Source organism: Epinephelus fuscoguttatus, linkage group LG6 (genome assembly GCF_011397635.1).
Source record: "Epinephelus fuscoguttatus linkage group LG6, E.fuscoguttatus.final_Chr_v1".
Lineage (NCBI taxonomy): Eukaryota > Metazoa > Chordata > Actinopteri > Perciformes > Serranidae > Epinephelus > Epinephelus fuscoguttatus.
Window position 1 is genome coordinate 28,978,272 of NC_064757.1, and position 17,817 is coordinate 28,996,088.

General features: G+C 40.8%; 1 protein-coding gene across 1 annotated transcript in view; it reads right to left on the bottom strand.

Annotated features, from left to right (window-relative positions):
* Nucleotides 1-17,817, bottom strand: part of oxct1a (3-oxoacid CoA transferase 1a) — a 60,447-nt gene that overhangs the window by 42,296 nt on the left and 334 nt on the right. Inside the window, exons 2-7 of the mRNA XM_049578329.1 lie at nt 16,298-16,406; nt 15,693-15,783; nt 8,975-9,110; nt 8,617-8,766; nt 5,978-6,084; nt 5,199-5,259 (exon numbers count right to left, since the gene is read on the bottom strand). Of these exons, the coding sequence (XP_049434286.1) occupies nt 5,199-5,259; nt 5,978-6,084; nt 8,617-8,766; nt 8,975-9,110; nt 15,693-15,783; nt 16,298-16,406 (654 nt within the window). The remainder of the gene's footprint in view (nt 1-5,198; nt 5,260-5,977; nt 6,085-8,616; nt 8,767-8,974; nt 9,111-15,692; nt 15,784-16,297; nt 16,407-17,817) is intronic.

Genomic DNA, 17,817 nt, shown 5'->3' on the forward strand with positions numbered 1-17,817 from the left:
AAGCGCTTGAAGTTGAAAATCTCTAAACTTCTCAAAGGGGCTCTGGTGTTGCCACTGCCGCTAGTTTAGCTACTGACTTTGCAAAGCTATATACAACTTTCACAAACTATCACAGCAAAGACAGAAAAGCCTATTTGTGAGGGCAGATCAGCTGGACACTGAATGTTGCTGGTGAGTGTTGTGCTTTTATCACGTTTATGCGTGTTGTAAGCTTGTTAACTGTGTAGTTAACCCCCTGTCATAGCGTTATGTAAGCTGTAGAAACAAAACACACATTTAGTGCGTCATTAAAAAAAAAAATGCCTAAGGAGCTCTTTATAAATAAATAAATAAATTATGAAGCGCCGGGATGAATTGCGCCTCAGCGCCCTGCCCCCACTTTTCTGTCAAAGAAAAATGCTGGACACACGTTTTTCTGTTCACATTTTATGCAGTTGCATTATTTTATATTTTCAATTCCTGTACACATTTTGAGCAACCTGTTGCTGCATTTAAAAAGGTTTACACTTAAAGTGCACTTCCCGTTAATTCTGAAGATTTTTGACCAAGTTGCTGGTGCACAATTTATTATTTTAATAATAAATAATTAAGTAAATTATATCTACCAGTATGTATTATACTGTATGTATTATATTTATTACATTTTGTTTTACACTTTGTATGCTCTGATGAAGGTCGAATAGACCAAAAGCTCAACAATGAAGTGAAACACTGCACAGAAATCTTTTTCTACCTATTCTACTTACATTGTGTTTTACAAAGTTAGAGAAAGCAATGTTTATGTCAATCCTGATGTTGCCTTAAACACAGTCACCTCCACTCCACACAGTGATGCATACAGCTTATTAATTAAACACTGCTATCAGATCAGTACTCAGTATCAGCTGATATCCATATCCAAGGTATCTTATTGGTATTGGAACTACATCCCCAATATTAAGCATGTATGTCAAATAGTTACAATACTGCTGCACACACTCAGTGTGAGTGAGGAACTTGCAGATTTACTGAAATACTTTGACTGGAAACTGTCACTCACTCTGCAAGTTATGAGTTCAAGCACCTGCAGTACAAACAACCATCAGAGAGGAGGGGGTTGGCTAAACAAAATTTGATTCAAGAGGCTAATGGGCACCAGCTCCTGCCATGTGTCAAGGGGAAACTCATCAGTGTTTATGTAACTCATTTTGACACACTTCAATGTGGTGATAATCCATGACCAGATATCACAGTGATAAGGAGATCTGAGGGCTTCATTGACTGAACTTTATAAAATCCACCTAGCTGTTGTGGCCATCTAAGTTGCTGCTCTTTGTTTGAAACTGACAAGTGCATGTTATTCTACCCAATTTTCCCAGGCCCTGGTCAGTCTCCTGCCACAATGTCCTGACATTTTTTTGCCCTTTGATAACAATTAATTGCTCAGCCCCTGAACAGCTTGATCTTAGCTGGCTGCGTGTAAGCCACAGAGAGAGAAATCTGGTCGAGCAGACGAGACGCTTACTGTGTGACACGATTGTCAGAGAGCTCGCCGCACAGTGGCCTGAGCTGGCATGCTGAGCAGCGAGTTCGATGAATAGCTTCAAAAACACCTGACTCTGTCTGTTGGTTCCTCTCCCCGTCTTAAGCAGTGCACCAAGACAGCAGGGTCAATATTGACAGCGTATCACCAGATTTATGACCGAGCACAGGCTGTATCCTAAAGATAAATTTATTTTCAGAGGGATGGTAATTGCTCCGGTATCAGAGATAAAAGGATCTTAATGGGTAGTGCAATACAAGCCTATCATTTTATTGTCACCAATAAGGAGTCTTGTCATAGATAATGTTCATGTTACCCGCACTGCCATAAAAGAGGCACCATAAAAAACATGGCGGATACAATCTGACAAATCACCTGATGGTACGATAAGAGTGTTCAGTCAGATATAATGGGATATCAACTACTTTAAGATGCCTAATGAATTTCATTTCATTTTGAATGTGGTGTTTTCTTGTATGTATTTTACATTCGGATACATGTTTATTATTTTGTACTAGGAATTGGAAGTTTATCAGAAATCCTGTTTCCGTTTTTTGACGTTATATTTTCAAAAAGCAGGTAACATTAATAACCACAGAATGTGAAGAAGACAGTGAGTGCGTTTACACTCACATGCATAACCCATGTATAAGTGGGTTTGTGGCGTAACTTGTTGACATGTTTGAGCAGGTAAACATCATACCAGATAAAACTGTAACACATTAGTGAGAGACCCGAAAATGCTCCCTGGAGCACTCCAAAAGAAACCGGGATACTATTGCCTGTAGCGTGTTATCACGGTTATCGAGAGCCACTGACTATCTGCGCTGGTGAGACCTTAGCCAAGTGGTGTAACAGAAACACAAACAATGGCGGCAGCAACGGAGGCATCTCACTTCTGGAGTGACGACGAAACCAGGTTTACTTTTGGTAACAAAAAAAAAAGGCTGCGTATCTTCATCCACTGCACCCCTGTCCTACACAGTGGTAGCAATAGTGACAGTGACAGGCTGACTCCAGTGTGGAGGACAGGGTTACGAGAGCAGAGTAGCTGCTGTCACAAATAACGTTAGCTCAGTATGAAGTGCGTGTTGGGATCCCCCCCAGGAGGAGCTGGAAAGTGTTGTTGGGGTGAGGGACGTCTGGGGTGCTTTGCTTGGTCTGCTGCCCCTGCGACCTGGACCCGGATAAGCGGATGAAAATGGATGGATGGATTTCTCTCTGCACATGTAAATGCCGTATCCCAAATATCATAACCGGGATAAGCCTTGTAAATGCCATGTAAATACACTCAGTTTTTAAATGTGCTGAAGTCTGATTTAACATTTGAAAAATCCTGCTTGATGTCATTTGTCAGATTGCAGCACAGTTTACAATGAATGCCCCGACAGATAGAAGCATTTAGTTGATTTGTGGTTTGACATCTGTCTGAAAGGTCTACTTGTTATTGGAACATTGTGACGTGAAAAAGGAATGAAATGCAAAATCTTCCAACACTAGGCTAAAACAGTCTGGTTTTAGTGCCAGCAAGGAACATTAAATTACATCCAAAATGGATTCATTTTACTTTAGATGCAAATTCGGAGCTTTCCTTCTCCAAAATAAGATGATCTGTGTCAGGGTCTGCAATGTGTTTTGGGTAAGTGATTCAGGCATTAATTCTTTTCATGAACAGGCAATTTATACTAACATTTCTTTTGGCTCCACACCTCCGTTATAAGGCTGAATATGCTGTGTCCTTGCTTGAAAAATAAAGCAATTATTTCAGAATACAAAAGAGTCTGCAGAGGCTGTTTGTGTTTCTAACTTTCCTCAGTCCTAGTTAACTGAAATAAGTCAGGTGCATCCTGGAAGCTTGTGATACTGCGGGATCTAAATCTTGCTTTCAACTTGTCATGTCATTCCCCCTCTCTCTCCTCCCTATCATTCCTGCCACTCTCCACTGTATGCAAGTAGAAATGCCACAAAAACAATCTTAGAAATGCACCTGGGAATTGGAAGAGGGGAAAAAAAAACCCACTTCTGTTGCTCAGTCCAAATGCAGCTTGGGTCTGTAAACCCATTAAACAATTGTTTCATCCTCTCCACTCACCAGAAATACCCTGAGCAGATGATTCTGGGTGCACAAAGGTGGCAGCAGGCGTTCAATACTAAATCCAACCAATTATGCTTGCATCTCATAAAGCAGCCCTCTAAGCAAAGCTGCATTATCATTCATGTCACTACAGTCTACATCACAACTCCAGCGGACGTCACACAGGCACATTTCTTGGTGGCGTCACTGCTGTCAGAGCGACGAGTCTCATGATGCCTTTAGAAGGGAACTGGACAGTTTCTGTTATACCATACAGCTATACAGCATATATCACTGCATAATTTACTGATATCCATCACTGGCATCATGGGTGTTGTCACCACACACGCAAAACAGCGCAGAATACCATCTTAAACTCATTAAATAACTCTGCCATTTACCACTATAAACAAATTTTAAGCGATCGATCGACTACAGCCTTCACAATGGCTCTAAAGTGAGAAAATTTACTCCCCCTATTTGTTCCCAGACATTTCTAATCAACAGAAGACTAAATCTCAGGTCCAGCGACCGTGGAATAATTGAAAATGTGCTTTGTGGAGCCCGGTTAGATTTACGAGAGATCCTTCTCCACCGATTTATTTTCACAAAAGCTCCGGCATTTTATGGTTTTTCACGGACACATGCAGTTTTTCTCTCCCCGCTGCTCTCTGAATCAAATGGTGCCTATATGGGAGGTGTGAAGCTGTTTGTGTGTTGGAGGGGTGGAGAAGGAGACGCACACACACTGTATACACAGAGAGAGAGAGAGAGAGAGAGAGAGAAGAGTGATCACATTTCTAGACAATCCGATGCCAGACAGGTGGGCAACCAGACAGATAGAATGACACTACATGTATCAGATAGCGGGACGTTCTCAATTCATTTTTGGCTGCACAGATTGAGGCTGAGATCTTTAAACTTCAAGTCTATTAATACCATTTGAGGTCTGGCGGCTATATTCAGATGAATGAACTATCCTCAGTTCAAGGTGACCTTTTTAGTCCACAAGCATCAAACACCTGGCCTTCCACCTGCGAGATGCCCATCTCACATTTCTGCTTCCGACCTTGAGTATAAAAGAAACGAATAGCTTTTTTCTCTGCCACGTCCTTTGAGGGTGGTTAGACCGCATCTATTTGATGATGGCTGTGTTCTGCTGCTCTATTGCTATTTAAATGTCAAATGGCAGTTTTATTTAGCCTATTTCATAGTCTATGGTTAAACATAATTAAGGTTATTTGTAGATGTAGGTGGTGTGGCGATTGTAGTCAGTTCAAAGACAAAATCACACATTCATGCTCCAGGAGGCGCTGGAGTCTAATTTAGGACTTTTATACCATGATATGTGGAGTATATGTAGATGTGTTTCACACTTGTTATTTGTACATTATTTACTCGAGGACCTTTTCAGCTTTGGGGGGCCCAGAATGACTAAATTCCTTGAAAATGAAAGTCTACAAAATGCATGAAAACCTTTAAAAGGAAAGCTAAAGTCGAGGTTCAGAGACGGCGACCTCACTGATGGATATGTGTCAGCAGACGTGTTCCAAGCGGACACCAGATTTACAAGCAAATTGTTGTGTTCTTGGAAATGCATACCTCGACTATGGTGGTCTTGGCTGCCTTGCACATGGGCTGGTTGAAGTTCCTGGCTGTTTTCCTGACAGAGAGGAGTGATATGAAAACAAATATGAAATAATATTTCTTCCAAAATCAGGGATATGCAAGTAAACTCCAGAAATGTCTGTGTAACATCCAATATCTATTACTGAGTATAGCTTGTTGGTCTACTGGACGACGCTGCCCTCTTGTGGAGAAAGACTGTCCTACAACTACTAATTTCCATCATTCACATTCACCAGGTTGGTGCAAATTACCTTGATGCTAGATGGAGGGTCAACACTTGCTTAGATTGTGTTATAGCTAATGAGGGCATCCATCAACAGGTCTAATTGGTGATTGAACTGGAACTAAATCTGTAATCACCAGTCATGATCCTGACCCTATCCTCAAATTAGTGTGCTGTCTAAATAAGTCAAGACGTATAAACTAATGTAAACAAACAGAAGAAACCCCGAGTGATTAAGACTAGTCTAGTGTGCCATGAGGCAGGAAGAACCTGAATCACATTTTTTCATTACTAGATAAATACTAGTATCGCCATAACACAACAGGTCTGTGCTACTAATGTGTGACCAATAGATATTACTATTTGGTGCAACATGATCCAAAACACTGTGCAACACTTAACCCCACTGTTTACGGTGGAAATACTAGGGTCTAGGTACCATGTCTGAAGGGTTACTTCTGGTTCCAAAGGTACCATACCGAAAGGTGGAAACGGGGCTAAACTGTTTTTATTACATTTCATAATTTACCTGAAAATAATGTTTCCAGCTCTGTCAGCTTTCCACGCTTTGACCAATGCAAAGTCTCCGGTGATGGCCTTTTCCATGACGTAGTGCCTGCCATTGAACTCCCTCACCTATACAATGACAACACAGTTCAAAGAGTGAGCGGCGCTGGATGCAGTTGAGGATGAACATGGTGATCTGTTTCACAGCATTTTCAGACTTTGCCCGGTTAGTTGAGTCCAGATACACATTAGTCATTACTGCAAATTATTCTTACACGAGAAAATCAATAGCGCGATGGGACATTTTCAGCAACGCATTACGCCATCTGTGATAAGCGTTTTTTTGCACACATGAACAACTGCAGATGTCTCTCTCTTTATTTGAATGCAGTATCCTTGGGCCTGCTACAATACTAGAATCAAAACACACAAGTTGGCAAAGGTTCAAACAACGCAGGTTTTCGAGGCAACCTTTAGCTCACTTGGCAGAGTGAGCGGGCCAGGTAGGCCGAGTCCTTGCAGTGACCTGGATTCAATTCCAACCTGTGGCCCTTTGCTGTGTGTCATCCCCCTTTCTCTGCTCCCTTAACTGTTATTTCTGAGCTGTCCTGTAACAAAGGCAAAAAGCCCAAAACAGTCTTTAAATAAATAAATAAAACAATGCAGGCTTTCCCTAGACATGACTTTTGCGCTGTGCTCCAAACTGAAACACTCACATTTTGCACATGAACTTCTTGCTAGGGATGCACCGAAATGAAAATTTGTGGCCGAAGCTGAAGCCGAATAACATTAAACGCTTGGCCAAATACCGAATACGGCTGTTTAGTTTTTCATTAGTTTTTGCAGATGAACCCCCTCCAGATTAGTGTTGTCAGGGTACCAAAATTGGATCCCACGGTACGATACTAATGAAAATATCATGGTTCTGAGTAATATCACGATACCACAGCAAAAATGAGGCCGATGTGCCTTTTGTCATTTATAAAAAGATAAATCACTTTTCTATAATACACCAATGATATTTCAATGGAATAAATTACTTTGACTTATTCATACTTCAAAAACAGCATCAATCAGTGATGAACATAGGGGGGACCAAAATAAAATAAATAAATAAAATAAGAATCAACCACCCACCCTCCTCCCCTGACAAGTCCCTTCATACGTAAAGAACAGTCCCTAAAGTGCGGTGAGGTTTGTGGGCCGTGAACGGCTCGTTTCTCCTCTGACACGTCACGTACGGTCTGTGTTCGGCTGGCTCAGCTGTTCAGGTACTTTTGGGCAGTCATGACGCCAAGAAGAGGATAATATTGGAGCCGACTTCCCGTCGCCGGTAAGCCAATGGCCGCCGTATTTGACAGGAATACATTACTGTCTGTGTCTGTGACCCCCGTTCAACCCACAACCGATGGGATTCGCCTTTTGTTTCTGCTGTTGGTTGAAATCTGTAGGCTGCTCGCACAGCGTGCTGAATGATTTAAGCCTATTTTGCTCGCTCAAAACTTGCTCGTTCTGAGGTCTTTAGTCGCAAGTGCGAGTGCCGTGACGGGCGGATCGCCACACTGCCGACATTTTACTCAGCCCGTCACAGGCACGCTATTTATTTACATTATCAAAACACGCCGCTATTATTCGGCCTTGCTTTTAACTTATTCTACCGAATACCGAATGTGTGTTTTTTTGCAATATTCGGTGCATCCCTACTTCTTGCAGTAGCCAGGTCTTCTGAGGGGAATATATTATCATCTGTATCTTAGTTACTGACCCTGTGTTAACGTAAAATTCAGAGAGAGAACTTTGTTTTTCGCACATACCTCCACAGTGAACGGAGAATCCAAAAAAGGTGAACATTCTTGATGAAATTATAACAGCAAAACTATATCAAAACATTGTGTAAAAACTCTTGCTCAACACATGCAGTATAATCCAAGTCTCATTTATCCAGTCGTATGCTCAGTATTTCCCTAAAAACATGCATTTTAGCTGAAACTGAAATATTTGTAACACTTCTCTTTTAACAGTATCACGCACGGACAAGTAGTGCGCCAGTGCTGTTAATGCAGAGGTGTTTTAAATACTACAGTTTTAGTGTTTGGGAAGAAGTATTCATACAGCTGGATAAATAAGGCACTAGTTGTGTGACTTTTCTGAACGGATGTTTTGACATAGTTTTGCTGTTATTAAACGCAGACCCCCTTTACGTTCAAGAGGAATATTTGCTTTTTTGGATTCTTCATTCATTGTAGAGACATGCAAGAAAAAGAAAGTTTTCTTCATGAATTCAGCACAACATGAGGTGAGTAACTGAGATCCAAATGATTATTTAGAGGGTGAAGTATTTCTTTAAGTGGGTTTCTATAATGTAAAGCAAATACTGATGATTTGTTCAGCCCCTGCCTTTATGCAGCTTCCCCTGTGGAGAACTTTGCTTTCACTTCTGGAGAGAACTACCACACACTGTGAATTCCTAGTACAGCAAATAATGGTAAGGTCATTATGAGGCGGGTTCAAGACCACTTTTATATACACCGCATCCAAGTTTGACCACAGCTTTTAACCCAATAAAGAAACTCTCAGGGAAAGGGGCCATCTGCAGTCATCTCAAGCAAAAGAAAGTTTGACTTAATGACGGACTTGAGAGCACAACCACAGCACTCTCACCTCTCTCTTCTCACTGGCAATTGCAATGCTGCCATCTTTGTTGTACTTAATAGGAGAGCCTCCCTCTTGGATCAGTGTGCCGTAGCCAGTGGCTGTGAAGAAGGCTGGGACCCCAGCACCACCAGCCCTGATCCTCTCTGCTAGAGTTCCCTGTAGGGAGAGGGCGTCACATTACAAGATGATTACAACATATAAATGTCCACTGCATGCCTTTGTTGTCTCTCTGGTCGATTAGACCTTGGAATTTAACATGAAATCAAGACTTCTTGACTGAGTGGATGTATGTTTTATATGCTGCATCATTTTTTCCTTGTGGGAAAAGGTATGTATAAGCCTTTCCATGCATTTTCTGACCAACCTGTGGCGTCAGTTCCACTTCCAACTCCCCGGACAGATACTGTCTCTCAAACTCCGCATTCTCCCCGACGTATGAAGAGATCATCCTCTTGATCTGCTTGGTCTTGAGCAGCAGGCCCAGGCCAAAGTTATCCACTCTGCAGAAAACATACACATAATATCATGAAACTGATATTGTGTGGCTTTCTACTTGACTTAATATTTACTCAGAAACACATGCTTCACAGATTAAAAGTTTTAAAGAAAATGAAAAAAGAAGAACATTCAGCAGCCTTGGTTACACACAGATTCCAAAAGTTTAATAAAGTAGTTCAACATCTGAGTCTATATTGAGTAGATTCCTCTCTTCACGCATAATTTCCATGCAACTTGTGAAAGCCTCAGCAGTTTTACAAGGAAGAATGAGGGGAAAACTGTAGTGTTAAGATGTGCAAAGCTGATATATCTACTAAAGGATGCTAAAGGTGCCTCCAACACAAACTGTCTAAAAGGTCTTGTGTGTAGGATTTAGTGGCATCTAGTGGTGAGATTGCAGAACTGAAATTCCCCCAGTTTGCCAAGCGTGTAGGAGAGAACAACCGTGGCCGACGCAAAAATGTGACTGGCCCCATCTACAGCCAGTGTTTGGCTTGTTCGTCCTGGACTACTGGAGAACAACATGGCGGACTCCATGATAGAAAACCCGCTACATATGTAGATATAAACGGCTCATTCTTAAGTAACAAAAAAAGCTACAATTCTTCTTTCTGGAGATTAAAAACTAATGAAAACATGCTTATGAATATTATATACAATGTCTGCCAATATATCCCTCTAAAGCACTGAGTTTTTACAAATTTGACACATTCACAAGTCATTTGGGGCCCATTCAAAATGGATCCACGACCCACTTCTGGATCGCAAACCACCTGTTGCAAACCACTGCTCTTAATCCTACACATCATGTTTTAGAGGGTACAAACAGGTATGCAATCAATTATTTTGTGTTTCATATATGTGATTAATTTAGGTAATTTCTAGAGATTTATTCTGACTTTTACACTAGAATATTTTTTGTTCATCTGTGCTAAAAAAAAAATCCTAATTACATTCACTGTTAATCAATGCATTTCCCTTCACTCATTTGTCCCTACTCTTTGGCTGGGTAAATCCTGGCTTTCTGCAGTTTAAAACACAGCTCACATTGCCATAAATCTCCAGAGGGGTTATTCAAGGTTGTAACTGGGCCAAACCAAGTGATAAGGATCATTTTTGGGATGTTAAAGATGGGCGCAGCCTATCCGCAGCCATAATGACAGATCATGAGACCAAAGACATCTGTGGGGCCTGGAGCAGCCACTGAGACATCTTTGTTTAGTATCTGGGAAGAGTACACAGAATTATTATTATTTTTCAATCACTACAAGCTGTCATCAGAGGGGTGACTGCTCTTTTAAGAAACACTCATGTTGGTCTCAAGTCTGGGTTACACCTGTTCCATGTAGGATGTCACACATTTAGACCATGAAACCTGGACAAACCATCATTATTTAAGAGCAATATAAAACTTATTCTTAAACACAGTACTGTGAGTACTCGTCTAACTCTCTGTGACCAAAGAGAGTTACTGTGTTACTAAGGTTATTGAAATCTTCATGAAATTGGCCTGCAGGTATGAGAGGACTGATTTTATGTGGCCAGTCATTGACCTATAAAGGAATTGTCTTCATAAAACTTTATAAAGGACGTTTTAAACAGGGCATTGTCTTTTGATAATAGATAGAGAAAAAGGATAAATACAATCAAACATCTTATCTTATATTCACACCCTGTTTGACTGCAGGCAATGCAGCAGTCAAATCAAGTCAAATCAAATGACCAACATAATCAAAATCTTAAAAATGTTTACTCTAAAAACATGTATCCATAAAATAGTCTCCTTTCGTCACTGCTCATACTAATCAGAGGCAAGACTAAGACCTTTGCAAAAAGCAGGCTCTCTGTTCCCAGAGAGAATCAGGAACAATTGCTTTGTCCTAAACTCTGATCCCAGGTCTGCTAACAACATATCTAGGCCATCTGCACTCAGAATACTAAAACAGATGACTGTGTCAGACACACCACAAGTGTTACAACACATCATAGGTCATCTGTGTGAAAGGCTTTTGCCAGTTCTGCCTACTTGTTTATGATCTTGTGTTTGGAACTGGTGTGCATTTGAGGACAGAAACCTTGTTAACATCGAGTGAGTGGACTCTCCTACCAGGGATACACAATATAGAATCAATATGCAGCTTTTCAAACTAAATGCTCGCTGATCAGAGCAGCATCCAGCACTGAGCACAATTTGGCCTTTTGTTCGGAGTCTATGCAGTTTGAGTACCTCTACTGAAGCAGCTGATTAAACAGTGAAATAAAGCTGCAGGGGTTGCAGCTCTGTCACAGCTCAATAACGTCCTCTTATGTAGCACTGGATCACTCTCATCTAAGATTACAGTGCATAAAAGGCCCACTGTGCCTCTGTTCTGCTGAGTTTCAAAGAGAGAAGAACTTCTTAGGTACTCTGGGGTATTTTTAATAACAGAGACAAAGAGACACAAACCAGTTTAAGATATCATCATCCAAATGAAAGCCACATTTAACCCTCTAAACTACAACATGGGTAAATGACACTGCAACTAGGCAGCTACTCTCAAAACTAAAATTACACTTGCTTCCCTCGCTGCTAACAAAAATAGGTCAACAAACAGTGTATACAATCTCCATTCACTCCCCTTTATTCATACCGGAATCTCCCCAGTGTGCCAAAAATATCAAACACACTCCACTTACTGTCATACTATATAATGATGAAAACTCTGTGTGTGTGTGTGTCTGTTCCGTTCCACGTTTTTCTCCTCACTGACTTGGTCAATCCATGTGAACTTTGGCACAGTGGTAGAGGGTCATGGGAGGATGCAAATGAAGCAATATTACATCAATTGGCCAAAGGGGGGTGCTATAGCAACCGATTGAAATTGCAAACTTTGAATGGGCATATCTCATGCCCTGTATGTCGTAGAGACATGAAACTTTGCACAGAGATGCCTCTCCTCATGAGGAACAAATTTGCCTCAAGAACCCATAACTTCCGGTTGTATAGATTTTCCACCATTTTGAATTTTTTGAAAAACACTTAAAATTGATCTCTTCCTAGGAAGTTTGACCGATCTGTATGAAACTCTGTGAACATAATCTAGGGACCAATATCTAAAGTTCCCTCTCGGCAGAAGTTGGAAAACTTACCAAGACTGAGCTTCTATAAGGCAATGAATATTGCAGAGGGCGTGGCTCACCACATAAAGGTGTATAACATCTCAAGGGTTTCACTGATCACCACGCAACTTTGTAGGCATATGACCACACATAATCTGAGGGGACCCCTCCATTATTGACCCCATCAAACAAAACAGGGGCGCTAGAGAACTAATTTTTTTTTATCTAGGCCTAACCGCCACATTGATTTTTACTAAACTTGGTAGATATGTAGAACAGGACACCTCAAGGTGACTGGAGAAATTTAACTGTAATTGGCAACTGGGTGGCGCTATAACAACAGAAAAATGCTTAAAAATGGCTAAAATGTGACCAATCACTATGGCCCAATGTTTGGGGTTTTTTTTTTCAAATTTTTGGTATGACTAAGTCATGGTATGGTATGCTGTATATAATCATGAAAACTGTCAGTGTGTCATTCTGTCTGTCCCATGTTTTTCTACTCACTGACATGGTCAATCTATGTGAAACTGCACATAGGCATTGAGGATTGGCATAGGTAGAAGGTGACAAAGCTACCAATGGGTATGGACTAGTTTATAGAGATTCATGAGAGGCAATTAAGGGAAAACTTCATCCATCATAATCTCTTATATTGACATTCATTTTACTTCTGTGCAGTATGACATACCTGCACAAGGATTTAGATTATCAGTCTGTGTTGAGAGAAACTGTGTTCATCTCCAAGTGCTCAGAGCAATCAAGAACGCCCTCTCCGTTATCATGTCTGCATTGTTCCTTATTTCTGAGATAATACAAGTTTCACATAATAAAGTCCCTGAGACTTGAGGAAGATTAACAACCCGTTCTGGCATCCATGAAGAAGCAAGCAGAGGAAGGGGAGTTTCAGCTTAAGGAATCTTCACTCTAAAATTACATGTTACATAACTAGGCTAATTCTTTCCACTTGCAGCCGTCGTCCTTACACAGCAAGGAAATTTAAACTCAGCTGTGCAAGAGTAATATACGCTACACAGGCCGCTTGGTGTTTATGAAACGAGAGTGATCAATAGCAGTCATGTGTAACACATTCTTGCCCGCGTCAATTTTCCAGCCACCTTCCCACTTTTTCGTAATGTAGGCCAGATGCTTGCCTGTCTCTGTCTCTGAGCCTCAGTCAAACCAGTTTTCACGAGAAAGAGGAGGGAAGGTATGTACTCCAGGGCACTGCATGATCCGCTCATTATAGACATGTCAAGAAGCTGTACTGTGCTGGAACTGGCTCGGAAATTTAATGCTCAGAAGCTACACAAAGGAGACAATATGGCCACTATTTGCAAGTGGTCACAATCTTCCCCAGTGGTAAAACATTGAGGGGAGCAATGGTTGTTCAGAGGGATGCAATGGCTCAAGCAAATATTTTGAGTACCTCTTCCAGGAATCAATATTCACCAAAAATCAAAGTCCAAGAGAAAAGTCTGGTGAAGTACAACTTCTGTGAAGCCAACAACACGCTTCATAGAAGGACATTGTTTTTTCTGGCTAAAACTTTCGGCACAGAGAGATGTATTCAGACAGTCTGTGCAGTCTGAGACTTTTAACCCATTTTGTCTTCTCACTGCACAACTACAGTGAGAATCACTGTTTCACCACTGTGGTTTTAAACCTTCATTTTGCAGTGTTGTCAGCACAGACGAGCCACTTCCAAAGCTGAGGCTTAAGTTTACTGCAGGTACTGTATACTGTAATTACAGTGGCTGATCCCTACTGTTAGCCTGGGCTAAATAATAACGATAAAAGAGAGATTTGTTCCTGTAAGTTGTGTTGTGTTGACACTGCAAATAAGTGTTTAGATGATAATAGGTACAGATGCAACAAAGGTTCTCCGAAATTAACCTTAATGAGAATATCAGACCATGTTGTAACTGATTTCAGAGTTGACCACAGTGTGTTTTTAAGCTTGTTTTATTGATAAAAAAAAAAAATAACAAAATGCACAAAATTCAAACAGCTCAATAATTAGAGTTTGCACCTGCACACAAAAATGGATTTGTAGGTTTAATATTTTTGTAAGCAAGTGCTTTCAATGTATGTGTGGTGTTGAAAATGTATGGTTTCAAACTGCAGTCAGAGGAAGATTATTTTTGCAGAATGCGCTTCATATTTAAGTCGATAACATCAGGGTTTGCTCACAGTGTCAAATTTCAGTGTTAATCTGTAAACAGTGCAGATACCGCTATGTGTCAGCTACTGTGTGGCAGGAGCACGCTGAGATTCAATTACAGAAACAGGCTGCGACATGACGACTGACAAGACATGGACTCTTGTTCGTCAGAGAGATGTCGACACCGTGCTGAATACTATCCGAAGAAATTATAGCGAAGAGCTCAGTTGCCAGTTGTATCGCGCTTTTAAGACGTGAACGTGGTTTCGGAGACCTTTGATTTATTTTTTTTACTTTCTATTAAACGATTTGCTCTTCAGTCTGTCATAGGAATGCAAGTTGGCTTAATCTTATGTCACATAGGTGAAAATAATACTTGCACTGGTGCTGAACTGGTATTAAAAAAAACTTTCTTTGTAGCATTTAACTTTAAATGAATGCTGCCTCCCTCTTTTGTTTTTGCAATTTGTATTCCCTTAAAAATCACATTATTTCCTTTGAAGTAATATCATATTTTTCCTAAAATATTAAGCCACGAAGCCAGTGTCTAGCAGAATTAATTATTATATCTCTGCTGCATATCAAGGTATCCGAAAATGACAGAACACATACTAGAGGTTAACTGAGATCAGCAGCTGACTGCCAAGTGCCAGGAGGGAAACCTCTAGAAGAATATCTGGAGCCAATCCCACTGAGCAGAAAGACACACATGACACACACACAGTATCACCTGACCACTGAAGGTGTGGCAGTCACTGTAACACACTTCCTCCTCCTGTCTGCATTTCGGATAACTTATCAGAAGCTAACTTCTGGGCATGTCTCCAGGTAAACACTGCAAGTTTAAGGATACAGCAACAAGGTCACCAATACATGTACCTCTCCAATATAAGTTTTAAATTTGTAAAGAGATGAGGCCACAACAGACACCTTCGTGACTTCAATCAAAGTACACAGGGCAGAGCAATGGGGTCTGTGGGAGATTCTCCCTCACTGACCTTATGAACCTTTGTCTTCACAAATTGTCACTTGCACTGGTGACTTCCTTATTAATAATAATTAATATTAAAGATTTGCAACCGGAGTCAGATCAAACACATGCAACGAATGCAGTTTTAACACACACCTTCTACAGAAACAGAAATGACACAACACTGCAAACACTTCTAGATTTAAATGTGAATCCAAATGTGCTCACAAGTAAACACACAAACATACTCATTTCTGTCAATACATCTACTCTCATGTAACAGGTTTGAGTTTTGGAGTTTGCTTTAGAGTTTGCTTACGCTTGCTCCCCCCCCTCCACACACACCCTTACCCTGCATTGTTGCTGACTGCAGTGAGACCCTTAACGCCGCTCTTCAGCAAACTGTTGATAAGATTCTCTGGGATGCCACATAATCCAAAGCCTGTGTTGGAACACATAAAAAGAAAGTGATGCATAATAAACAAAAACAAATGGAAACAACCAGAGAATCAGTGCAAACATCATGACTAACTGTGCCGATTCAAGCTTGAACTTTAACCTAGTAGATTAGGTAAATAGCGTGATGTCTCCAGCTGTTTGAGGCCACACATGAAAGATGGTCAACCTTGGCTCAAGCCTCAGGTAATTCTAGTCATGCGTGTATAGGATATCTTTAATATTACACTGACTGAGGCAGATTTGTGTTTGTCTGTGTTTTCCCTCAGACAGAGGTGTGACACAATGGAAAATCTCTAACAAAGTCACGCTGAACTTGACTATAAATAAGAGCTGTGGAATTTGTGTGTGCTCTGTGTGTGTGCGGGTGGTGATCAACCAGCATGGCACACAGAGATCACTTCGCTATTATGTGACTGTGCGGTTAAAAACTGAGGTCGGCACGGTCACTGACGTGCAATGCTTTTATAATCTGAAGGTGAAAGTGCTGTATATCTTACCTCCTACAAGAAGGGTAGCACCATTTGGGATATCTCTCACTGCCTCTGTGGGATCTGAGTAGAACTTTGAGCTTTTCTGGCTGGAGGTGGAAAAGTAACAGCTGGATGCCTGTAGAGAGCAGAGCAGGAGGCGCATAAAACTTTACAAAACCCTTGAATTAAGGAGCTCCAAACAGCAACAGATCATAACTCTCAGTGATTCAGTATAATGCTAAAATTGTAAAACATTGCTAGATGAAACAAAACTAACAGATGCCCGAGGGCAGCTGATGTGTTTGGACAGTATAATAAATGGCTGATCCGGTTTATTCAGTTGAGAAAGGCAAAGATAAGCAAAACTGCTGAGCAAATCCTGCAACAAAAGGAGCAGAGCTTTAGGGCAGCCCACAGGCAAGGGTCCCAGCGCCAACATTAGCTGGGGACTCAAATTTGAAGTCCTCTGGGTCAACACTGATCAACCACCTGAGGTGCTAAGATCAATATTTGAAAAATAATTTTGCATCAAGTACTTTCGCCAGGCAGTTCCTCGCCACCTCCTCCTTCATCATCATTTATCTTTATCTATACATAAAGTGAACATGAAATGAAGCATGTACGTTCCATTTTATTATCTGTTCTGTATGAACTACAAGAACAAAAGCATCAGGTCGTGATCACTTTATGAAAAGCCACTTGACACTGTAATCCAGATGGTTTACAACTGGTCAAAAGGTTCAAGTTACCACATCAACGGCAGTAACGTTGAGGTTGCGGAGGACAATTATGACAACGATCTTGATTGGGAAGTTCCTGTGATTGTCCATCATCACACACAATATGTCTTTGTCTTCACATGAACTTTATATATCACTGAATTATTTTATCATTGTCAGCATTGCACTATTGATTCGTGTCATAGAGATCACTGCTCAGATTTTTTCACCCCTTGTGCATGTTGCCACTTCATCAAAACTTAATTAATTCCTATGACAAGAAATGCTAGAGTGGCCATGTGCTCCCATGTCCTCATTAGCTCTAAATCCAGACAGAGACAGCTTTCTGAAACCACACTATTTTTAAACTATCTTGTACAATATCCAGACCATGGGCACTGACATAAAAGCACCATGATGGAAATACTGATATGAGTTTGTGTGTAAATCCATGCTGGTAGGGGTGGATTATGCAAGCAGCTATGATCATTTCACCCACAACACACAAGCACACCTTGACATTGGGTGTATTAACTATGCTGCATGTGAAGCTGCTGGTTTAAATCATGTAAATCATGTGTTTTAAGTCCAAATGCAAAATCATATTGTGCACTACTGAAAGTTAGCAGCTGTGTTGACAATATGGAGACTCCCCGCCTGGTTAAGTGGCTGATTGCCTGCAGCTTGAGGTCATATCATCCAAAGTAAACTTCAATAAAACAAAAACACTATGTGAATATTGGTAAATTATACAACTATACTGTATCCACTCCGAAATGTTGGAGGATTAAGGGAACAACATCTTCACAATATTATGACCTTTAAGTC